General features: G+C 43.6%; 1 protein-coding gene and 2 long non-coding RNA genes across 6 annotated transcripts; 2 read left to right on the top strand and 1 right to left on the bottom strand.

Annotated features, from left to right (window-relative positions):
• The first annotated feature begins 5,429 nt into the window (after positions 1-5,429).
• Positions 5,430-6,420, top strand: LOC131129908 (uncharacterized). Its single transcript, XR_013627761.1, has 2 exons — positions 5,430-5,570; positions 6,039-6,420. It is a non-coding gene; the product is annotated as an uncharacterized LOC131129908 (long non-coding RNA).
• Positions 6,421-9,653: 3,233 nt separating this feature from the next.
• Positions 9,654-13,227, bottom strand: LOC144899555 (uncharacterized). 2 transcript variants are annotated; one of them, XM_078792251.1, is made up of 7 exons: positions 13,078-13,227; positions 12,095-12,201; positions 11,846-12,006; positions 11,592-11,706; positions 10,685-10,779; positions 10,525-10,574; positions 9,654-10,452 (listed from the first exon to the last, which is right to left on the bottom strand). In XM_078792251.1, exons 3-7 carry the CDS (start codon positions 11,897-11,899, stop codon positions 10,401-10,403), a joined length of 366 nt encoding a protein of 121 aa, XP_078648377.1. In that variant the 5' UTR covers positions 11,900-12,006; positions 12,095-12,201; positions 13,078-13,227; the 3' UTR covers positions 9,654-10,400. The 2 variants fall into 2 exon arrangements, with proteins under 2 accessions (XP_078648377.1, XP_078648378.1); XM_078792252.1 differs by lacking the exon at positions 10,525-10,574.
• LOC131119980 (uncharacterized) lies at positions 12,602-25,469 on the top strand. Of its 3 annotated transcripts, none has more exons than XR_013627760.1 (4): positions 12,602-13,750; positions 14,094-14,230; positions 15,987-24,613; positions 25,088-25,469. It is a non-coding gene; the product is annotated as an uncharacterized LOC131119980 (long non-coding RNA). The 3 variants fall into 3 exon arrangements; XR_013627759.1 differs by having other exon boundaries at positions 12,612-14,230; positions 15,987-16,065; positions 24,279-24,613; XR_013627758.1 differs by having other exon boundaries at positions 12,602-14,230.
• Positions 25,470-25,745: the final 276 nt, after the last annotated feature.

Here is a 25,745-nt window from a genome sequence, read left to right as displayed (position 1 = left end):
AATAATCCTGTGAGGTTGCTTTCTGACCATTCAAATGAAGCTAGATGTTTCCCAGTGTTGTTTCCACGCGGCCGTTTCACGTTTCATGACACTCGACAATATAGGCTGACGGCGTCTCGATATTTCAATAATCGTATCATGCATGCTGATAAGCGGTTTGGGCAGAATGTGGAATACATATTCTATGCTCAGTATTTGTGTGAACTTCTGCAGGTGGTGTCGAGCATTTCCATTGCCTTACGCAAAGGAATTGCTGGTTTGGTGGCAAAAATGGCCAAAGATTTGTTGACCAACGATGAGTCGTTAAAGACATTGTTGGAATGTGACCAGGGCTATCGTTTTCTGAAGCCCATCAGAGGCACTCCAGCCTTTTGGCAGAGTACGCAGCGCGATATTTTGGCTTGTGTGCGTCAGCTTGGTGTTCCCACGTGGTTTTGCTCTTTTTCGTCTGCTGATTTACGGTGGCAAAACTTGTTAGACTGTGTTTTGAGGCAAGAGGGTAGAACGCAAACGGCTGCAGAGTTGGAGTGGGCGGACAGGTGTGATTTGTTGAGACGGAATCCAGTGACTGCTGCACGGATGTTTGATTTCCGGTGGCATGTCTTTCTAAGAGAGGTGATAATGTCTTCGAGCCAACCGATTGGCAAAGTTGTCGACTATTTTTACCGGGTGGAATTTCAGCAGCGTGGTTCCCCGCATGTACATTGTTTGTTCTGGGTCGAGAATGCCCCACGTATTGATGTGAACTCAGATGAAGAAGTCACAAAGTTTATTGATAGATATGTTACTTGTGAATTGCAGACACAGGATGAAGGATTGACAGAGACAGTGTCTTCCGTCCAGCAGCATTCTAAGAGACACTCTAAAACGTGCAAGAAGAAAAACACAGTGTGTCGTTTCGGTTTTCCCAAACCCGTGTCAGGACGAACATTTATTAGCCATCAGTTAGACGGACAGGGACAAAAAACATGCACTTGTCAGGTTAGCCAATCAACCGGTGTTAAAACATGCACATGTCCTAAAGCGTCCCAAAATGTTGCAAACATGAAAGCAGAAGAGGCGTCGGAAATCATAAAATCCATTAAAACAGCCCTGGCTGACGAGAACCACGCATATCAAAGTGTGGAACATTTGTTCCATAGTCTCGGTATAACCCAAAATACTTTTGAGGCCGCACACCGCCGCTTGGGTCGTCGTACGGAAGTGATAGTGAAGCGTCAAATCAATGAGGTTTGGATCAATCCATACAGCAAACCTCTGCTTAAATGCTGGAATGCTAATATGGACATCCAGTATGTCGTTGATGCGTATGCGTGCGTAGTTTACATAATCTCGTATATTTCTAAAGCTGAGAGGGAGATTGGATTGCTGCTGAGTAATGCCCAGAAAGAAGCATCCAAACAGGCAAACGTCAGTGCCAAAGAGGCCTTAAAAAGCCTTGGCAGTGTGTACTTGCACAATAGAGACGTGTGTGCACAAGAGGCCGTTTACCGGGTGACAAATATGCATCTTAAAGAATGCTCGCGCAAAGTAGTTTTTGTTCCAACAGGGGACAATGTGGTCAAAATGAGTTTGCCTTTGAGTGTTTTGCGTCAAAAAGCTTCATCCGCCGAATTAACAACGGAAGACATGTGGATGACCAGCATTGTCGACCGTTATAAAAACAGACCAAACGACGACACGTTTAATGACATGTGCTTGGCACAATTTGCTTCGGAATACCGCATCATTACCAAAAACGAAAGGTCGGCATCCAAAATTGAACTTAAAAACAACTACGGACATGTGACAAAACGTACACGGACCAAACCTGCCGTAGTACGCTCTGCGCGCTTTTCAGAAACCAAAAACCCAGAGTTGTATTATCGTAGCCTTTTGCAGTTGTATCTGCCATACCGGGTGGATTTGCAGTTAAGACCTGCCAACTGCCCAACATTTGAAGAGTTTTATGACAATGGTGCGGTCCGATTAAATGATGGGTCGATGCATTCAGTTCGATCCATAGTGGAAACAAATAAACAACATTTCGACAACGACGGGGATGAACTGGACAGCATCCAAAGATCTATTGATCACAGCGGTGTTGCTGAGGATGCATGGTGTCTGCTGTGTCCAGAACAAGAATTGGAAAGGCTACAATGCGAAGAAGAACGCCGGAAAAAACAGCAGTTGGTCGAAGAAGAGGCAGAAGTAATACCTGACTTGGCAAATGAAAATAGAACCGCTTTAAACTTACAAAAGCAAAAGTCAATGAGTCGAAATGATGGCTTGGCATTGATCCGCTCCCTAAATAATACTCAAATGGACATTTTTTACAAAATTCGACAGTGGTGCCTTGATAAAATAGGTGGGAGAAAACCCGAGCCATTGCACTTATTCATCACAGGCGGTGCCGGGACAGGAAAAAGCCACCTAATTAAAGCCATCCAATATGAGGCTACCAGGTTGTTGTCAACAACGTGTCGGCAACCGGACAATATTTCTGTCTGTCTAGCTGCACCAACAGGGATTGCTGCTTACAATTTGAATGCCACAACAATACACAGCACATTGAGCATCGGCAAGGATACCCGTTTGCCTTACACACCACTGGGTGAGGAAACGGTGAATTCCTTGCGTGCCAAGTTCGCGGACCTCCAAATTTTGATTATAGATGAAATATCGATGGTTGATCACAAGTTGTTGACGTACATTCATGGTAGGCTCCGACAAATTAAGCAAACCGGTGACTATGCTGCATTTGGCAACGTCAGCATCATCGCCGTCGGTGATTTTTACCAGTTACCGCCAGTCAAAGGAAAGCCTCTCTATGTCGATGACGCCACTTTCAACTTGTGGACAAATCTTTTCAGTGTTGTCGAACTGACAACGATAGTCCGGCAAAAAGATAATCAGTTTGCAGCATTGCTAAATAGACTACGCAAACATCCAAAAGGCGCGGCGTTGTTGGAAACAGACATAGAACTTTTGAAACAGCGCGAAACAGGTGAGGTCAGCTCCGCGTTACATGTGTTTCCAACCAATCAACAAGTCAACGAATACAATCTAAAACAGCTTTTCAGGATCTGTCCGGAGTACACGACGATAAAAGCTGAGGATTTCAGCCAAAACAAAAAATCGGGTAAATTAGAAAGAAAAGTAGGGCACCACAGCAAAGTTTACAACACGTGTTTAGAGGAAACTCTGCACATCGCTAAAGATGCACGTGTAATGCTTTGCAAAAACATTGATATTGACGACGGCTTAGTTAACGGGGTTAGTGGCACTGTCTCTGAGGTTCTTTTCCAAAAGGATGACACATTTCCGAGTAGGATCTATATAAAGTTTGATGATGCCAAAGTAGGTAAACAAAGGCGTGCACAAACTACTAATGAGTCCGTCACGCTAAAAGACAGTACATTTATTCTGCCAGAGGAAGAAAAAGTAACAAAAAGTGGTGGCATGCGTCGCCAGTTCCCTCTGAAGCTCGCTTGGGCTTGCACGGTACATAAAGTCCAGGGTGTTACCGTGAGCAATGTAGTTGTGTCTCTAGACAGGGTGTTTTCCGCAGGGCAGGCGTATGTAGCATTGAGTCGAGTCACGGCCTTAGACGGTTTGATTATTGAAAAATTTAATGCCGAAAAGATTTACTCTAACGATGCCATTAAGGATGCTGTGGGAAGGATGCCACCATTTTTGACAGAAAGTGAACCAACACAAACAAATGTACAACCACCACATTTCACAATTTATTTGATCAATGTCCAAAATTTGACAAAACATGCGTCAGATTTGGCAGCATGTACACAGCACCTGCAGCCTAACTGCATCGCTGTGACAGAAACGTGGCTGCCAACGGCATGTACACCCAGGAGTGTAACCATTCCTGGGTATCATTTTCATAGCCAACCACGATGTTTGTCTTACTCCAGCAGTAACCCTGCTTTGGTAGAATTACAAGGGCAACAGCATGGCGGAGTTGGCATGTACATTGCAGACCACCTGCACTGTAGTGTTGTCTCCGCCCCAAACTTCAACTTGGAAGTTTTACTGGTGAACTGCTCCGCACCCAGTGTGTTAATAGCAGTTGTGTATCGACCACCCTCCTATCCAATGGCGTTGTTTCAAGGTCACCTTGGCACGCTGCTGGATTGGTTGCACCAGAAGTACGCCAGTGTTGTCATACTGGGAGATTTTAATGAAAATTTGTTAAAATCTTCCACTATCAGCACATTCATGGCTAGGAAAGGGTTCTGCCAGTCAGTCAAACATCCTACCACAGAAAAGGGTACATTAATTGACCACGTATATGTCAAAACATCACACTTTGATGTAGAATCAGTTGTGATGCCCACTTATTTCAGTGATCATGAAGGCATTTTGTGCTCTTTCAAACACTAAATTTAAAACGCACACACGCACACACACGTTCCACTTCAGCATTCTTCTGGCAGTCTTATATTGTGTAAAATGGGTTCAGGTGGTCTCACATGTTTAGCCAGTGGACAATTTACAAGCCACGAGTTTGCTCTTCCGAGAACGGTGGATTGGATTTGTCAATTGCTGAATAAAAGTGAAACCACAATGAAACTATTTGCCTTTTCTGAACACAAACTGGTTATTTGTCCAACCAGTAAATGAACTTGTACATATTGTAAACATGTACATATTGTAAATATGTAAATATTGTAAATATAGTATATTTATATAATATTTAAATAGTGTACATATTATATGTAAATATGTAAATATGTAAATATGTAAATATGTAAATATGTAAATATGTAAATATGTATATATGTAAATGATACTTGATGAAATGATTCCAGTGCTGCCTCACTCACCTGTCCTCTTGTCTTGATAGTTACCGGCTGTCTGCCTTAAAGTTAAATACTAAAGGGATTCAAATCTTTCAGAACTTTTTGAGTAGAGAAATTGATTTAGTCATGCACTGGCGCAAAATTCAACACTACCCAAAATTAAGATTCAAAGGGATTAAAACTAAGACTTTTCTGAAGACATAGTTAGTATTTTTCTAACCAGTGGACATTTCCCAATCCGCGAGTTTACTCTTCCGAGAACGGTGGATTGTGTTTGTCAATCACTGGCGAAAAATACGTTTTTCCAGACACGGTAATGCAAACAATGAGGGCTATGTAAATATGTAAATATGTAAATATGTAAATATGTAAATATGTAAATATGTAAATATGTAAATATGTAAATATGTAAATATGTAAATATGTAAATATGTAAATATGTAAACATGTAAACATGTAAATATGTGAATGTATATTGTGACTAACCTCTGCTCTTGTCTTTCTAGTTGCCGCCTGTCTTCAGTTCCACACACATCTTAATATTAAACATAGTAGAAGTGCATACGAATATTGACATAGTAGCAATAGAAGTACATGCGTATATTAGTGAACATAGTAGCAGTAGAATAGCATAGAAGTAAAACTAATCCCATCAGTGCATAATACCAACAATTATAATAGCAATGTAGTGTTTTGCATGCATGTGAGTTTTCATCAACAGGACAAGACCCCTCTGACGGTGTGAGTGTCCTCTGACAAGTGCTGCATGTGGTAAGATATGGAGCTGTTTTCACTTTTCATATTGGTCAAATTCTGTTCATGTGTGAAACACTTGCCTTTTTTGCCACTTGACATTATACTCATGTGATTTCTCCAGATACGTAAACCGGGCTCCAGACGACAAGTTAAACTTTGCTTTGTAGGTAAAATACATCTTGAAATGTTGCCAGTCACATAAAAACACTTTCTCTTTTTACCAAGTAGCTTTAATTAGCTGGAAGTTGGAAACACCTCCACTATTCTTAATGGACACAGAATCTTACATGAGTTTATGTTCTGCAGGGGAAAAATGTTAACCTGTTAACCAAAAAGTATGGGGTGCTTGTGCTACTAAAATTATACATAGAATGCCATGGTACTTGTAGTACAAAAAAACTTCCTCATGCTGTCTTCTTTGACTTTTTATATGATCATAGCAAGTTTACTAACACATTTGCTTTCACTTTCTCTGACCTGTAGTGAATGCTGGCTGCTTCCAGAGGAGCTCCCACCGTTGCACCTTGACATCCACCCATTGCTGACTGGATAGGATACTGGCGATTCTGGGAACTGGTCATCGTGGGACTGCAACTGCTGATCCTTTCCTCCACCCATTCTTAACCCTCTGTCCTTTCTTCACCACTGTCTACCTACCATCTCTCAGTCATCCCTCTCAACCCAACCGGTCGAGACAGAAGGCCGCCCCATAGAGCCTGGGTTCTGTCCAAGGTTTCTCAAAGAGTTTTTCCTTGCCTCCGTTGCCAAGTGCTTGCTCGTGTGGGGTTCAGTTGGTTCTCTTTCTAGATAACTTCCATATGATGATTAGAATTGGCACTATATCAAATAAATTGGCTTGACATAACTGCTTTTGTCATTTCTGCATGTTTAGTACATAACTCCACACGTGTTCATTCATAGTTTAGACAATCTACAATGTCAACTCGATCTCTGCTGCTATCCTGCAAAACACACCACCCACTTGGACCCTGGGTGGACCACAGAGATGCTTCACAGACCAAGGACCCAACCAGCAATCGTGATGGAGTCCACCAGCATGGCACATCAAAATATAGCTGGGATTGGTTCCAGCACACCTATGACCCATGTGGAGGATGAACAGCATAGAAGGATGTATAGTGATGAATGTCAACACAACTGTGTCCATAATTGACTGTTTGGAAGGGTGTTATGACAGATAATGACAACTCCTTCAAAGGTGGGTATGTGGTCATGTCCTGTTTGATGTCACAACTCCCTAAAAGTCTCGGGCCAGACAGACCATGTAAAATGTAGTTGTACTTTTCCAGAGGTTGGTGGCACTATACAGTCTAAGGTAAGTACATGGTCATGTCCTGTCTGTGCCACCATAGAAAAAATCAGACCATATAGAATGGAGTTATCCAATTCAAACAGTTGGTGGCGCTATATGTACACAGTCAGACTGATTTGGAAATGATCCGACCACGTGGAAGTTATGGCAGATATACATTTCAAGCAGTTGGTGGCGCTATAGAGTCTATGTACACACAGTATAACAAACTAGAGATTGACCCAACACACCAAAAAAAAGTCATGACAATCTGACCATGAATCAGGAAGTTATGGCAGATGTACATCTCTGCCTGTTGATGGCGCTATACAGTCTGTACACACACAGTCATAGACCAGAGGGTACACCAGACCACCAAAAAAAATTTGGGGCAGATCTGACCATATGGAAGTTACAGCTGATATACATTTCCACCAGTTGGTGGCGTTATACAGTCTATGTACACACAGTATAACATACCAGAGATTGACCCAACCCACCCAAAAAAATTTGGAGACAATCTGACCATGTATAAGGAAGTTACGGCAGATATACATTTCCACCAGTTGGTGGCGCTGTGTTTTGAACATGGGTTCTGGAGCGTTAGGTGCGTCCTGTCATGATAGACGTCTCCACCGAAAATCATAGTGATACGTGCAACGGGTGGCGAGGGATAATGAATTGAAACTTCTAGGTGGCGCTAGTGTGTCAATTTAGATTGGTGTCACATGGGAGCACCACCAGGGCGCTCAGGCCTGGATTAAGGCCTCACGTTTAAGATTTCAGCAGCCTGTGACCTTCTGCGAGCAAAATATGAGCCTTCGATGGTCAATGGCAAAGGCTGACCATTCGCCGTGGCCACGCCCACCACATGTGCTTTACACACGTCATAGTCCATCGACTGACATCATCAGTCTGTCAGTCAAACTGTGTATTGACTTTGATGTACATTGCTTAAAGGCAAGGCCAGACACCAGGCAGGGCCAGATAAGGTAAAAGTTAAGGTTAAAGTAAAAGTTTGGTGGCGTGCCACGCCCACATCCTAAGGAGCAGCCCAAAATCCTTCGCAATTTAACGTCGGCCATTTGTCTAGTGTCCGTTGATGCTACAACGGACTCATTCAATCGAACCCCCTAGGAGGAGTTCGTCGAGATACGACCCCTACAAACTCCCCCAAATGGCCGCCGCCACCTAAAATGGCCGACTTCCTGTTGGTTTTTGAACATGGGTTCTTGAGACTTTTTTGTGCGTTCTGTCACGAGTGATGTCTCCTCCGAAAATCATGCCGATACGTGCAACGGGAGGCGAGGGATAATTATTTTAAAACTTGTAGGTGGCGCTAGTGAGTCAATTTGGCTTGGTTTCATATGGGGGCCCCACCAGGGCCCTCAGGCCTGGAATCTGCCCCCCCTTATGAGGATTCAAGCCCATGCGACCTTTTGCGGGCGAATGATGACCTTTTCTATGTAAATGGCGAGGTCTGAGCATTCGCCGCCAGGCCACGCCCACCACGTTCGCTTTTCCTGCATCATGGTCCATCAACAGGCTTCACCAGGCTGTCAGGCAGTGACCTTGTGACCCTGATGTTCATCTGATGAATCTCCTGGCAGAAAAGGCCTCATGTAGATGACACGCCTTTAGCCTGTCGCCAATAGGTGGCGCTGCGACGAAATCAGGAAGTGACCTACGGGGACCTTCGGGGCGGGGCCATGATCACATGTACCAAGTATGATGAAGATCTGACCACGTGGAGCCAAGTTATTCACGTCTACAGTTACGCTCAGCGTGCAAGGGCCGGACATATGAAAATGGGCAAAATTTGGGGGCGTGCCACGCCCACATCGTATGGAATATCCCAAAATCCTTCGCAATTTAACGTCGGCCATCCGTCTAGTGTCCGTTGATGCTACAACGGACTCATTCAATCAAACCCCCTAGGAGGAGTTCGTCGAGATACGACCCCAACTTCTGGCCCAAAAACGTCCGCCGCCATCCAAAATGGCCGACTTCCTGTTCGTTTTCCAATATGGGTTCTTGAGACTTTTTGGTCCGGCCTGTCACGATAGACGTCTCCACCGAGTTTCGTGACGATAGGTGAAACTGGTGTCGGGGGCTAATTTTTTTTAAAATTCAAGGTGGCGCTAGAGAGCCAATTTTGGAACATGATATTTGAAACCCATAAAATATAAAATTTTTCGCCAGACCTGATGCGCTCGCCAAATTTGGTGAGTTTTCGGGCATGTTGAGGCCCTCAAAAAGGCCGACGGTTGGCAGAATAATAATAATAATAATAATAATTAAAACTGCAAGCAGTGATGAGCGGGCTCGAGCACCCCGACGCGCTCGGGGGTACGCGCGGGTCGGGGGTACGCGCGGGTCGGGGTCGCGCGCGCGACCGGACGGGCGCGCGGACGCGCCGTACGAAAAACCGCCGCGAGCGAATAAGCGGTAAGGGAGTCACGGCACTTGCAATTTTCCACCAGGAGGGGGCGACAGCGGCGGCGAGGCGGGTGCGCGGTCATGTCCCGTCCGATGCCCCGAACCGCCATAAAAAATTTCGCGACGATCGGACCGTGCGGTAGGGACTTGCGGCGTGAAGATACAGTTGATTGAAATGGTTCGAAGCCTCACGGGGTGTCATCTCGCCATCATTATTGGACATAGTCTGAGAAATCTCCATTAGAATTATATAACCTCAGGGTACATCAACATCAAAATGAGCATATGAGCATCTGGCAGAAATTGATGCAGCACATGGCTGAAATGCAGAAAGAATTACATTATCATGACATTAAGACACTTTAATAAACATTAACACATGAAACTTCTATACTTAGGACAGGTAAACCTCACTAACAAAAAATCACTCAGAAAGCATCGTTTTGAATAGTGGCCACCAACAACATTCATTCATTTTCTACCGCTTTGTCCTCACAAGTGCTGGAGCCTATCCCAGCTGTCTACGGGCGAGAGGCGGGGTACACCCTGGACTGGTGGCCAGCCAATCACAGGGCACATATAGATAAACAACCATTCACATTACGGGAGCCAGGCAACAACATTTCAGTGGCAATTTCACTGCTGTGTTATTGTGCAATGACAATAAAGAAAGTTAATGTGTATGTTTACATTCATACCTATGGACAATTTTGGAGTTGCCAATTAACAGCTTGTTTTTGGAATGTGGGAGGAAACTGGAGTACCCACATTCACACATGCACGGGGAGAACATGCAAATTCAACACAGAGATGGCCGAGGGTGGAATTGAACCCTGGTCTCCTAGCTGTTAGGTCTGTGTGCTAACCACTTGACCGCTGTGTTGCTGCCACCAAAAACATACAGGGAGGTAATTCTTCAGTTTTTGAAGTCTTTGAAAGGTTTCCATAAATCCAGATCCAGCAGTACTTTCTGGAACACCATAAAACTGGATGACGAGGTCTTGGGGAACCGCAGGTCTCGTGCATACGGCAGTCCCATCAGATAGTAGCAGGCATGGCTAAGATCCCCAAGAGTGCTGTGGACGGTGCCGCCCTCAATCACTATGCCATCTTTTCTTGAATGCTGGTTGGTCCATCCCCGGCATCCTGCAGACATTGTAAAGACAGCTGTTAGGAGTTCACGTTCAACTTGCACGTCACAAGAGAAGTAGCACGTACTGTCTTTTGTTGTCCACAGTTGCTTTATGGCATACAAAAAGCAGCTCCATCTTTGGGTGCAGTAAAGAAAAAACAACTGTACTGCAGCTGTGCATTTGAGATTACATTTGCTAAAATTTTAAAACCTTGAAAAGCATAAAAAGTACAGTAGTATACCAACCTCAAAGTCCTGGAAAAGGGCACTAGCATCTCCTGCAAGACGGTCAATAAGGCATCGGATGACAACGTCCCTTGTTTGCTCATGTTGGATTCCATCTGCCAAACAGAAAGTGTTTAAAGTAACAAAAAGCAACACTACACATTGAAGCAGTGCTTTGATTTACTAGAAAAACTTAAGTCTCAAACATTTCTATAGAAATTACATGAGAGGGAAGTTTGTAAGTAGTGATGGCAGCAAAAAAAACTCAGACCTAAAATTTTTCCAGGCGCGTGAATATAACTGGATATTGTGGTGCGGTGTGCAAAGGATGTGAGAGATTGAGGCACAGAAAACTAAGGAAGAAAAACCAAAAACTGTTCAAGTGGCTGTATGTAAGATTGTGGCTATTGTGGCTGTTGCTGGAGTGAAATAAAAATATCTGTATTGCAACTAGCAGCAGGAATGAAGCGGCAGTATCTGTTGTCACAGTGATATCTATTCAGGCTTGTGTAGCTTAAGCAGGTAGGATGGACGAGTATTTTGCTTCTTACTCTCAGTCACAGTAACTAAAAGCAGCGGTCATGTCAGTCAGGTGCTGTGCGTGTTATTATTTTACTTTCACCGCCCTGACATTGTGTCTGTGCGCTGTGCACCTGCAGAAGGCTTGTTGTCAGATCTTTATTTCAAATTAACATGTTTTCTTATTTGCTGACGACAGACATATTGTGCAATATTTTGTGTCCTTCGTACATACGTATAGTTCCTTTTAGAAAGACTGGAGGAAAGGATGAGTAATAAATAGGAGGGAGAGATAAATGTTAGCTGTATGATGTGAACAGAGAATGGAGAGAAATGTGAATAAGACAGGTGGAATGATGACTATTGCAGGTAACGTACAAATTGAATAGGTGGAGGATGGTTTTAATACCTGAAGTAGAATGTTCGTCTGTGCTTGAATTCTTGCTCTGACAACGTTTTTCTTCGCTGGAAACAAGGACATCAGTTTTGGTGTCCTTTCGTCTCCCTTCTGGCACCTTCCTCTCCTGAAAGAGGCATATGAAAGAAGAGACAAAAGAATCAGTGACAACAAAAACAGAAGTGCATACTTACGTATAACTGTGAAACATACAGTAGTTGTTTACAGTCCATAATGTGTTTGACACAAAAAATCCAAATACTCACCTGTGAGACATTAAACAAGGTAGGCCACCTGAGCTTCATGTCACTGATGCTCATTTGTATGTCGTATGTTCCTCTATGTGCAAAAGTTCAGCACATCAAGTCCTTAATGACTGGGCTGTCTCTCTTCTTTAATTGGTGATTAGTTGGTTTTGGTTCTGCTCCTGGAGGATAGCGAGGAAGAATACCACTTCACCACTGTTCCATGTTTTAAGGGAACAAGGACATCTTAAATGAAGACAAGGTACTTACAGCCACAACCATAAATACGGTGCTTGACTTGGTAATGCTTGAGAAGCTCCCCTTTTGAAGTATCCTCCAATGTGCAGCGCCTACATTGCCAGGCCACGGGCCGCCACCTTAAAAAGGAGCATAAACAGTGTTAGGATGGTTTGTTTTTCAAAGTGCTGTCTAATTTCATGTACATAGTTTTTGGATTGCGTTTTAAATCCACAGTTCTGAAGAAGGAGAAAACCCACGCATGCACGGGGAGAACATGCAAACTCCACACAGAGATGGCCGAGTGTGGAATTGAACTGGCATCTTTTAGCTGTGAGGTCTGCACGCTAATCACTCGCCTGCCAAAAATGCACATTGATATTAATTATATCTCCAAATATAATTACAGGAAAACATGCAGTAATTCATAATTCGAATAAATATTTTGTATATAAAACCATGAATAAATAATTTGAATGAATACTTTTGCCCATCTCTGTGTGGAGTTTGCATGTTCTCCCCATGCATGCGTGGGTTTTCTCCGGGTACTCCGGTTTCCTCCCACATTCCAAAAACATGCAAATTTAATTCTAAGTAGACTCCAGCACCCCCCGCGACCTTCGTGGGGGTGAGCGGTAGAAAGCGAATGTTGAATACTCTTGTATTCCATTTGTAATGAGCTCCGGAAGTACCTCGGCTGTTCCCACAAGAGCTTCCCGTCGGAGCATATCGACATCACGTCATGTTACAAAAACAAAGTAAAACTAAGCAAAACACGGCGTACACACAAAGAGAGCGCGGTTAAAAGCTTAACTTTTCCGGTTCGATGGTCCGTTACCTGTTAAAGTATGTTCGCCCAACGAGCCATGTTAGCTGAGCAATTCGGTGGCTAGCAAACATAGCTAAAGTTAGCTTACGCACAACAGAATAGCGGTGACATTAAAAAAACAACACCCAGCGTAGTTGAAGGAAGACGGGGTCGGTATTAGTTTAAAAATTGCAAGTGCTCTACTTACCGATGTATTGTCGTCCATATAACTTGCCGTGCTTGCCGTGTCTTGATACCTTCGCTGGTGTTGTGCTGCCGGAAACTGCGCCATAGACCTCTCATAACTCCACCCCTTTGGACGCGAAGGGGGCACGTCATGACGGTCTACGTCACCAAGCTTAAGCGCTGGACTTAAGCATTTATTTATGTAAGCGATTAAATGATTTTCAGAGGATTTACTAAGTTAGTAAACTTTATTATGTTATATTTAATAAGGCTCTGGGTCATTTTCTGAGTGTAGTATTTTGTACATCATTCTAATCGGTCAGATCCATTCGACAACCATTTGTTTACGTTTTATTCTGAAGCAGTGCGTTGCAGTGTGTGGAATGCATTGGAACATTTTGCTCTTTATGGAAAAGTGGTTGGCTCTTAAAAGAGCCGTTGTGGTGAATCCACTGCAGATTTGCAGCGTTTTCTCGGCGGAAGTTGAGATAGAGCGTCTCAATTCCCCTCTCGTTGACATGGCAACCGCCGGCAAGCAAGTCGTGGGCGGAGATGTTGGAATGCGGGATGCGCTTCATGCCGCGTTGTCGGAGTAAGCCGCCAAGGACTCGGTTAATCCTTTTCCTCGCATTGCCATCGTTATGGCGATAGTTGCACTTGCAGCTTATTTATACAGTGAGCATGCAATGCCATTGGTGAGTTTTCCCTCAGTTCGTCCACGTAAACATGGTTTGGTTTAATTCGCCCAATTTCAAATTACATTCATTCCGCCAATAGCTGATCGATTGATAGGTGAGTGAGGCAGGATTGGTCAATTTAAAAAATAATAACCCGCCCAACTTTCACATTACATTCAATCAGACGATCGCTGATAGGTTGTTTGTTTGGTGACTTACGATTGGTCAATTATCCAAAGGCGGAGCCTGACAGATCGGTTTTGTGAGCTACGATTGGTCAGTTCTTCAACGGTGTGGTGCATGGTGCTATAAAAGCTGCTGCGCGTGCCCACCTCCCCCCCTTTTCTGCTCGACCGAACAGAAAACTTTTCGAGAGAACGCATTTTGCATTGCCTCAGACAAAGACAAAGACAAAGACCTACATTCAGACCTACAGGACCTACATTCGACGGAAACTGCAGTTTTCCATTGTGTTGGACTTCATCTGCTGACATAGAGGTGAGTTTTTTATTTAATAGACTTAGTAAACTGAAATATATTCATTTGTAAGAATGATCCCCATCGCAGGAATGCACGTCCGGTTGGAGCTTAACTCCATTTTGTTTTTTCTTCGGCTTTTTCTCCACATGTGTATAATTTTATGTATTTGTATGTTGTCGTTGGTGTAGCCGCAAGGTAACTGCATGTTTGGGATACACTAACGGTCCGAACTTAACTCAATATAGCTCAAGTTATATTCGGCGGTGCTGCACGTAGGCCGCTTGTTCAGGATACACGAACGGTCGGAGCTTAACGCTGTATAGCGAAAATTATATTCGTTGTTGCCGCACCTTAAACGAGCCGTTAGCGGGCAAATTGGCGGCACTGATGACAAAGGCCCCGAAATGGCGTCGTCGTTAATGGCGTCGTTGATGCCACAGGCCACAAAATGGCGGTCGCCCCCCCCCCCCGCGCCATCTTATCGCAGCCGGCGGGGAGAAAATAAATTCTCACGGATGTTAAAAGTATGGGAGTATTTTACACCTAAAGGTAACGATTTTGTGACCTGTGCTAAATGAAGGTAGCTACCATAAAAGCACCATTAAGCACCTGGGATTTGCTTGTGTGGAGAAGCCACCGCACCGTAGGTTTTCAACTTTTTTAGCTTTCTCTGTTTCCAATGATTTTAACCCTGTCATTCATCTAAACCACTACCGCGTTGCGGAGGAGAAGACGTCCACCTGACGTTTTCTTCATTTTTCTTGTTTCCAATGATTAATCCCGTCATTCAGCCAAAGGGCCACACCCAAGTGTGCATGTGCCCACTCAAACGCACACAATATGAAGGGGGTGGGGGAAGATAGTGCTCTTGCAGTAAAACACACAGCTAGTGTTTATTTATTTATGTTGTTTTCTGCATAATAGTTGTATTTATTGACAAAGTTTGATTTATCATTGTATCTCTGTGTGGAGTTTGCATGTATTCTGTGCGTGTGTTTCTCCGTGTACCCCCCCCCACTGGCGACTCCAAATTGTCCATAGGCATTAATGTGACTGTTAATGGTTGTCTCTGACCCATGCGTGGCTGGTGACCAGGGTGTAGTCCACCTCTTGCCAGAATACAGCTGGGGTAGGCTCCAGCATGCCCACGACCCTTGTGAGGTTAAGCAGCACAGAAAATAAATGGATTTATTCATTCATTTTCTACCGCTGCTGCAGGAGTCTATCCCATTTGTATTCAGGCGAGAGGCGGGTACATCCTGGTTGTCAACCAATCACAGGGCACATAGAGACAACCATTTATACTCACTTTCATTTGACCCCCACCCCACACACACACACTCCATATTGTCTGTGGCCATGAATGTGACTGTGAATGGTTGTCTATGCGCCCTGTGTTTTGCTGGTGACCGGGATGTAGTCCACCTCTCGCCTGAATATAGCTGGGGTAGGCTCCAGCATGCCCGCGACCCGTGAGGATAGGCAGTACGTAAAATGTATGGATATGTTCATTCATTTTCTGCTGCTGCTGGAGTCTATCCCAGTTGTATTCGGGCGAGAGGAGGGGTACATCCTGGTTGCTAGCCAATCACAGGGCACATATAGACAACCATTCACACCCACTTTCTTGCCTATGGACAATATGGCATCGCCAATGGGGGGGCACGGAGAAAACCCACGCACACACGGGGTAACCAGAGAGCATGGGAAAGAGCATTTAGAAGCTGAAGTACATGGCGTGTGAACTGACATTGATTTCATTCTTTTCTTTTAGATGCCACGAAAGAAGGGTTTCCGTATGCGACGCACACCCAGGGCTGCCCAAGCTGTTGACTGTGCAGTTGCAACAAAAGGTAGGGAAGAAGTATCTTCACTGTCACCAGTGGAGGTACCAACGGGTGGGTTACAAAAGGTGGTCAAAGGGTCATTTCATCAAGGCAATACAAGGTTTAAGTATGCAGGAACACAATGTATGGCGATTGCCTTATGTGCCACTGCTTTACACAGTGTAAAAAATGTCTTGTTGTGGGATACTGCTGATCTTGACATGGCTGTTGTTGAAGGCGATCAGTTGTATACCACTCTTAGGGAACGTGGCGTAATTTGTCACGCATCACATTTTTTGTGTGCCACAGAATTGCCCAAACAGGAGGTGATTGCTGGACACAAATTTAAGTTTTGTATGAAGAATGATTATGCTTCAGGTGATGTGAATGTAGTTTCTGGCTATTATATTGAAAACGGGATTCATGTCACTTTGCATGATGGTTTGCAAACAATGTTTGGTAAGTACAGCACGTGCATTCTTACAGTTTGCCAAAGTAGTTGTGCCATCATTTGTGATGCTGGTCAGTATTGTCTGGTAGATTCACACTCGCGCAGCTGTAATGGCATGGTTTGCAGTGATGGAACCAGTGTTGTTCTGTCTTTTGGTAGTCTCGATGACCTTGCTAATCACATTAGCAATTTGGCTGCAGGGTTTGGTGGAACAGAGAAACTTTTTGAGATAGCTGGTGTTGCTGTGACTGTTTTGTCTGATAGAAAACGTCACTTGGCGATGTCTGATGTTTCCAAAAAGTTAAAAATGGCTGACATTTCAAGTACAAGTACATCTGATGTTGAAGTAGTCAGTGTCGTTACCACACAGCATGATTTTTGTCCAGTGCCTCGAGTGGACTGCCAGGTTGTCTGCCAACTTTTGAACATTGATTGTGAGGTCAACATTGTGCCTATCACTTTGCGTGTTGGACCCCTAGGAACGCCATGTAAAAAGGAGAGCATTGTTGCTGATGGCAACTGTTTTTTCCGTGCCATATCACAAGCGGTGAGTGGCACACAGAAAAATCACAGGAAAATTAGACTCCATGTGGTTAAACATATGGAAAAGCACTGTGAAGATTACGAGAAGCTTCTCAGGAGTGAGTACAGTTGTTTGGCAGAATATATTAGTGTTTCCAAAATGAAATATGTCAATAGCTGGGCAACTGAGGTGGAAATTCAGGCAGCAGCGGATAGCTTAGGAATAAATATCTTCACTTTTTACGGTGGTCGTTGGTTGAGATATAGTTCGTCAGAATCCAGTCGTGGGATTTATTTGGACAACTCGAGTGGTAATCACTACGAGTGTGTGACATGTGTCAATGAGGGTCAGTTAGGAAGTTGCTTTGGCATTTGTCAGAATAGTACAGCTCAGGTCGGTCAGTATGGTACCAGGTCACATCGGCATCAAGTAATTTGCGCCGATAGTGAAGTAGCAGTTGGTTTGAATGATGTTGTTGAAACAGGCAAAGAAAAACATCAGGCCCTGGTTCCACTTATAAGCCCATCCAAATATTTTAAAAAGAAGAGGTCACTGGCCCACAGATCCAAATATGCAGCCGAAATGTTGGAAAGGGAGAAGAAGATAACAATGAGTGTAAAAAAATACAAAGAACAAGCTGTCTTTAGGCAGAGAATGAAGTCAAGGAGTGTAGCAAAATATAGAAGCGATGTAGTGCATCAAAACATAGTTAAAACATCTAGCATCACAAAGTATAGAAGGGACAGCTTGCACAGGGACAGAGTCAAGACACGTAGCATCCAAAAGTATAAAAGTGACAGCTTGCACAGGGACAGAGTCAAGACACGTAGCATCCAAAAGTATAAAAGTGACAGCTTGCACAGGGACAGAGTCAAGGCGCAGAGTGTCCAAAAGTATAAAGTAGATATAAGGCACCGGGCCATTGTCAAACTTGCCGGTATAGAGAAGTATCACAGTAACTTGGAGCACAAAATGCGTGTAATGGCAGATGTGAAGGCACGAAGGCATGCTGCAAAGTTGCGAGAGGAAGAATTTGATGTTGTTGTAGAGAATTTTTTAGAGAAAGTGAAGAATGGGCCCCAGTTTGTCTGCTGTGTGTGCCATAGGTTGATGTTTAAACATCAGGTCCTGCAGTGTGACAGAGAGCATTACAGCAAAAGTGCAAGTGCTTCTCTTGTGAACACGTGCATTAGTGAGGATTATTTACACAAATGTAGTGCAGAGTGCACGGTGCCTTGTTTGTTGGTGGAGTCTGGTAGAGGGCAGCTGTGGATTTGCTACACTTGCCATTACAAGATAAGCAAAGGGGAATTCCCACCTGAATGTGTGTCAAATAATTTGGGGGTGGACCCGATTCCTCCTGAGCTGGATTGTCTGAACAGTTTAGAGCAGCATTTAATTGCACTAAATATCCCCTTCATGAAAATGCTTGCACTGCCTAAAGGGGGGCAAAATGGTGTCCACGGGCCTGTGACTTGTGTTCCGGCCAATGTTGTAGAAACGACAAATTTGTTGCCACGGTCCAATATGGAAGGCTCTATGCTCCGTGTCAAGCTCAAAAGAAAGTTAACTTACAAAGGACACTACGAGTACCATTTTGTTGACAGCATGCACATTCGAGAAGCCTTGAGATATTTAAAAGAGTCAAATGTGCATTATGAAGATATAGAGTACAACGAGGAGTGGGTCAATGACTTTTGTAGGGAACCTGATGCCTCTCAGGTGGAGGACAGTGTTCCTGCAGTAGATGTCACACCGCCTCTAGATGCAGAAGATGAGCTTCTCCACGATAGACAGCAGCACTGCATGTTTCAGGACACATGTTTGATGCCAGTAGACATTGGTCAGGAAGCGCTAGATCAGTATTACGACAATATATTGAATGTGGCTCCGGCAGAAGGCAATAATCCTGTGAGGTTGCTTTCTGACCATTCAAATGAAGCTAGATGTTTCCCAGTGTTGTTTCCACGCGGCCGTTTCACGTTTCATGACACTCGACAATATAGGCTGACGGCGTCTCGATATTTCAATAATCGTATCATGCATGCTGATAAGCGGTTTGGGCAGAATGTGGAATACATATTCTATGCTCAGTATTTGTGTGAACTTCTGCAGGTGGTGTCGAGCATTTCCATTGCCTTACGCAAAGGAATTGCTGGTTTGGTGGCAAAAATGGCCAAAGATTTGTTGACCAACGATGAGTCGTTAAAGACATTGTTGGAATGTGACCAGGGCTATCGTTTTCTGAAGCCCATCAGAGGCACTCCAGCCTTTTGGCAGAGTACGCAGCGCGATATTTTGGCCTGTGTGCGTCAGCTTGGTGTTCCCACATGGTTTTGCTCTTTTTCGTCTGCTGATTTACGGTGGCAAAACTTGTTAGACTGTGTTTTGAGGCAAGAGGGCCGAACGCAAACGGCTGCAGAGTTGGAGTGGGCGGACAGGTGTGATTTGTTGAGACGGAATCCTGTGACTGCTGCACGGATGTTTGATTTCCGGTGGCATGTCTTTCTCAGAGAGGTGATAATGTCTTCGAGCCAACCGATTGGCAAAGTAGTCGACTATTTTTACCGGGTGGAATTTCAGCAGCGTGGTTCCCCACATGTACATTGTTTGTTCTGGGTCGAGAATGCCCCACGTATTGAAGTGAACTCAGATGAAGAAGTCACAAATTTTATTGATAGATATGTTACTTGTGAATTGCAGACACAGGATGAAGGATTGACAGAGACAGTGTCTTCCGTCCAGCAGCATTCAAAGAGACACTCTAAAACGTGCAAGAAGAAAAACACAGTGTGTCGTTTCGGTTTTCCCAAACCCGTGTCAGGACGAACATTTATTAGCCATCAGTTAGACGGACAGGGACAAAAAACATGCACTTGTCAGGTTAGCCAATCAACCGGAGTTAAAACATGCACATGTCCTAAAGCGTCCCAAAATGCCGCAAACATGAAAGCAGAAGAGGCGTCGGAAATCATAAAATCCATTAAAACAGCCCTGGCTGACGAGAACCACGCATATCAAAGTGTGGAACATTTGTTCCATAGTCTCGGTATAACCCAAAATACTTTTGAGGCCGCACACCGCCGCTTGGGTCGTCGTACGGAAGTGATAGTGAAGCGTCAAATTAATGAGGTTTGGATCAATCCATACAGCAAACCTCTGCTTAAATGCTGGAATGCTAATATGGACATCCAGTATGTCGTTGATGCGTATGCGTGCGTGGTTTACATAATCTCGTATATTTCTAAAGCTGAGAGGGAGATTGGATTGCTGCTGAGTAATGCCCAGAAAGAAGCATCCAAACAGGCAAACGTCAGTGCCAAAGATGCTTTAAAAAGCCTTGGCAGTGTGTACTTGCACAATAGAGACGTGTGTGCACAAGAGGCCGTTTACCGGGTGACAAATATGCATCTTAAAGAATGCTCGCGCAAAGTAGTTTTTGTTCCAACAGGGGACAATGTGGTCAAAATGAGTTTGCCTGTGAGTGTTTTGCGTCAAAAAGCTGCATCGGCCGAATTAACAACGGAAGACATGTGGATGACCAGCATTGTCGACCGTTATAAAAACAGACCAAACGACGACACGTTTAATGACATGTGCTTGGCACAATTTGCTTCGGAATACCGCATCATTACCAAAAACGAAAGGTCGGCGTCCAAAATAGAACTTAAAAACAACTACGGACATGTGACAAAACGTACACGGACCAAACCTGCCGTAGTACGCTCTGCGCGCTTTTCAGAAACCAAAAACCCCGAGTTGTATTATCGTAGCCTTTTGCAGTTGTATCTGCCATACCGGGTGGATTTGCAGTTAAGACCTGCCAACTGCCCAACATTTGAAGAGTTTTATGACAATGGTGCGGTCCGATTAAATGATGGGTCGATGCATTCTGTTCGATCCATAGTGGAAACAAATAAACAACATTTCGACAACGACGGGGATGAACTGGACAGCATCCAAAGATCTATTGATCACAGCGGTGTTGCTGAGGATGCGTGGTGTCTGCTGTGTCCAGAACAAGAATTGGAAAGGCTGCAGTGCGAAGAAGAACGCCGGAAAAAACAGCAGTTGGTCGAAGAAGAGGCAGAAGTAATACCTGACTTGGCAAATGAAAATAGAACCGCTCTAAACTTACAAAAGCAAAAGTCAATGAGTCGAAATGATGGCTTGGCATTGATCCGCTCCCTAAATAATACTCAAATGGACATTTTTTACAAAATTCGACAGTGGTGCCTTGATAAAATAGGTGGGAGAAAACCCGAGCCATTGCACTTATTCATCACAGGCGGTGCCGGGACAGGAAAAAGCCACCTAATTAAAGCCATCCAATATGAGGCTACCAGGTTGTTGTCAACAACGTGTCGGCAACCGGACAATATTTCTGTCTGTCTAGCTGCACCAACAGGGATTGCTGCTTACAATTTGAATGCCACAACAATACACAGCACATTGAGCATCGGCAAGGATACCCGTTTGCCTTACACACCACTGGGTGAGGAAACGGTGAATTCCTTGCGTGCCAAGTTCGCGGACCTCCAAATTTTGATTATCGATGAAATATCGATGGTTGATCACAAGTTGTTGACGTACATTCATGGTAGGCTCCGACAAATTAAGCAAACCGGTGACTATGCTGCATTTGGCAACGTCAGCATCATCGCCGTCGGTGATTTTTACCAGTTACCGCCAGTCAAAGGAAAGCCTCTCTATGTCGAAGACGCCACTTTCAACTTGTGGACAAATCTTTTCAGTGTTGTCGAACTGACAACGATAGTCCGGCAAAAAGATAATCAGTTTGCTGCATTGCTAAATAGACTACGCAAACATCCAAAAGGCGCGGCGTTGTTGGAAACAGACATAGAACTTTTGAAACAGCGCGAAACAGGTGAGGTCAGCTCTGCGTTACATGTGTTTCCAACCAATCAACAAGTCAACGAGTACAATCTAAAACAGCTTTTCAGGATCTGTCCGGAGTACACGACGATAAAAGCTGAGGATTTCAGCCAAAACAAAAAATCCGGTAACTTAGAAAGAAAAGTAGGGCACCACAGCAAAGTTTACAACACGTGTTTAGAGGAAACTCTGCACATCGCTAAAGATGCACGTGTAATGCTTTGCAAAAACATTGATATTGACGACGGCTTAGTTAACGGGGTTAGTGGCACTGTCTCTGAGGTTCTTTTCCAAAAGGATGACACATTTCCGAGTAGGATCTATATAAAGTTTGATGATGCCAAAGTAGGTAAACAAAGACGCGCACAAACTACTAATGAGTCCGTCACGCTAAAAGACAGTACATTTATTCTGCCAGAGGAAGAAAAAGTAACAAAAAGTGGTGGCATGCGTCGCCAGTTCCCTCTGAAGCTCGCTTGGGCTTGCACGGTACATAAAGTCCAGGGTGTTACCGTGAGCAATGTAGTTGTGTCTCTAGACAGGGTGTTTTCCGCAGGGCAGGCGTATGTCGCATTGAGTCGAGTCACGGCCTTAGACGGTTTGATTATTGAAAAGTTTAATGCCAAAAAAATTTACTGTAACGATGCCATTAAGAATGCTGTAGGTAGGATGCCACCATTTTTGACAGAAAGTGAACCAACACAAACAAATGCACAACCACCACATCTCACAATGTATGTGATGAATGTCCAAAATTTGACAACACATGCGTCAGATTTGGCAGCATGTACACAGCACCTGCAGCCTAACTGCATCGCTGTGACAGAAACGTGGCTGCCAACGGCATGTACACCCAGGAGTGTAACCATTCCTGGGTATCATTTTCATAGCCAACCACGATGTTTGTCTTACTCCAGCAGTAACCCTGCTTTGGTAGAATTACAAGGGCAACAGCATGGCGGAGTTGGCATGTACATTGCAGACCACCTGCACTGTAGTGTTGTCTCCGCCCCAAACTTCAACTTGGAAGTTTTACTGGTGAACTGCTCCTCACCCAGTGTGTTAATAGCAGTTGTGTATCGACCACCCTCCTATCCAATGGCGTTGTTTCAAGGTCACCTTGGCACGCTGCTGGATTGGTTGCACCAGAAGTACGCCAGCATTGTGGTACTGGGAGATTTTAATGAAAATTTGTTAAAATCTTCCACTATCAGCACATTCATGGCTAGGAAAGGGTTCAGCCAGTCAGTCAAACATCCTACCACAGAAAAGGGTACACTAATTGACCACGTATATGTCAAAACATCACACTTTGATGTAGAATCAGTTGTGATGCCCACTTATTTCAGTGATCATGAAGGGATTTTGTGCTCTTTTAGACACAAAATGTAAAACGCACACACACGCACATACACATTCTACTTCAGCGTTCTTCTGGCAGTCTTATGGTCTAGTGTATAGTGTAAAATAGGTTTAGGTTCAACCAGTGGACAATGTGCAATCCACGAGTTTACTTGCCCAACGAGAACGGTGGATTGTATTAGTCATAATCACTGGTCATAATTAAGATCCCAGTTTCTAGGTTTTAGGATAGGGAGTATTTTCCTTTTGTCAAACCAGTAAATTAACATGAAAATATTGTAAACATGAAAATATTGTAAACATGAAAATATTGTAAACATGAAAATATTGTAAACATGTAAATATTGTAAACATGTAAATATTGTAAACATGTAAATATTGTAAACATGTAAATATTGTAACATCTGCATATATTTTAAATAGTATACATATTGTATATATGTATATATGTAAATATGTATATATGTAAATATGTAAATATGTAAATATGTAAATATGTAAATATGTAAATATATAAATAGTACCTGATGAAATGATCCCAGTGCTGCCTCACTCACCTGTCCTCTTGTCTTGATAGTTACCGGCTGTCTGCCTTAAAGTTAAATACTAAAGGGATTCAAACCCTTTTCAACAGTTATTTTTCTAACCAATTTGTATTAGTCAATCACTGGCGCAAAATTCGACCACTGGCCAAAATTAAGAATCAAAGGGATTAAAACTAAGACTTTTCTGAACACGTTGGTATTTTTCTAACCAGTGGACATTTTCCAATCCGCGAGTTTACTCTTCCGAGAACGGTGGATTGTGTTTGTCAATCACTGGCGAAAAATACGTTTTTCCAGACACGGTAATGCAAACAATGAGGGCAATGTAAATATGTAAATATGTAAATATGTAAATATGTAAATATGTAAATATGTAAATATGTAAATATGTAAACATGTAAACATGTAAACATGTAAATATGTGAATGTATATTGTGACTAACCTCTGCTCTTGTCTTTCTAGTTGCCGCCTGTCTTCAGTTCCACGCACAATCTTTATATTAAACATAGTAGCAGTAGAACTCCATGCGTATGTTAACATAGTAGCTGTAGAAGTGCATGCGTATGTTAACATAGTAGCTGTAGAAGTGCATGCGTATGTTAACAAAGTAGCAGTAGAAGTACATGCGTAGATTTAACATAGTAGCAGTAGAATAGCATAGAAGTAAAACTAATCCCATAAGTGCATCATACCAACTATTATAATGGCAATGTAGTGGTTTGCATGCATGTGAGTTTTCATCAACAGGACAAGACCCCTCTGACGGTGTGAGTGTCCTCTGACAAGAGCTGCATGTGGTAAGATATGGAGCTTTTTTCACTTTTCATATTGGTCAAATTCTGTTCATGTGTGAAACACTTGCCTTTTTTGCCACTTGACATTATACTCTTGTGATTTCTCCCGATACGTAAACTGGGCTCCAGACGACAAGTTAAACTTTGCTTTGTAGGTAAAATACATCTTGAAATGTTGCCAGTCACATAAACACTTTCTTTTTGACAAAGTAGCTTTAATTAGCTGGAAGTTGGAAACACCTCCACTATGCTTAATGGGACACAGAATCTTACATGAGTTTATGTTATGCAGGGGAAAATTGTTAACCTGTTAACCAAAATGTATGGGGGCCTTGTGCTTGTGCTACTAAAATAATACATAGAATGCCATGGTACTTGTAGTACAAAAAACCTTCCTCATGCTGTCTTCTTTGACTTTTTATATGATCATAGCAAGTTTACTAACGCATTTGCTTTCACTCTTTCTCTGACCTGTAGTGAATGCAGGCTGCTTCCAGAGGAGCTCCCACCGTTGCACCTTGACATCCACCCATTGCTGACTGGATAGGATACTGGCGATTCCGGGAACTGGTCATCGTGGGACTGCAACTGCTGATCCTTTCCTCCACCCATTCTTAACCCTCTGTCCTTTCTTCACCACTGTCTACCTACCATCTCTCAGTCATCCCTCTCAACCCAACCGGTCGAGACAGACGGCCGCCCCATAGAGCCTGGGTTCTGTCCAAGGTTTCTCAAAGAGTTTTTCCTTGCCTCCGTTGCCAAGTGCTTGCTCGTGTGGGGTTCAGTTGGTTCTCTTTCTAGATAACTTCCATATGATGATTAGAATTGGCACTATATCAAATAAATTGGCTTGACATAACTGCTTTTGTCATTTCTGCATGTTTAGTACATAACCCCACACGTGTTCATTCATAGTTTAGACAATCTACAATGTCAACTCGGTCTCTGCTGCTATCCTGCAAAACACTCCACCCACTTGGACCCTGGGTGGACCACAGAGATGCTTCACAGACCAAGGACCCAACCAGCAATCGTGAAGTCCACCAGCATGGCACATCAAAATATAGCTGGGATTGGTTCCAGCACACCTATGACCCATGTGGAGGATGAACAGCATAGAAGGATGTATAATGAC

Source organism: Doryrhamphus excisus, linkage group LG7 (genome assembly GCF_037039965.1).
Source record: "Doryrhamphus excisus strain RoL-2023G ecotype Guam linkage group LG7, RoL_Dexc_Guam_v1.1, whole genome shotgun sequence".
Lineage (NCBI taxonomy): Eukaryota > Metazoa > Chordata > Actinopteri > Syngnathiformes > Syngnathidae > Doryrhamphus > Doryrhamphus excisus.
Note: the sequence above shows the minus strand (reverse complement) of the source record. Positions and strands in the feature narration are given on the sequence as shown.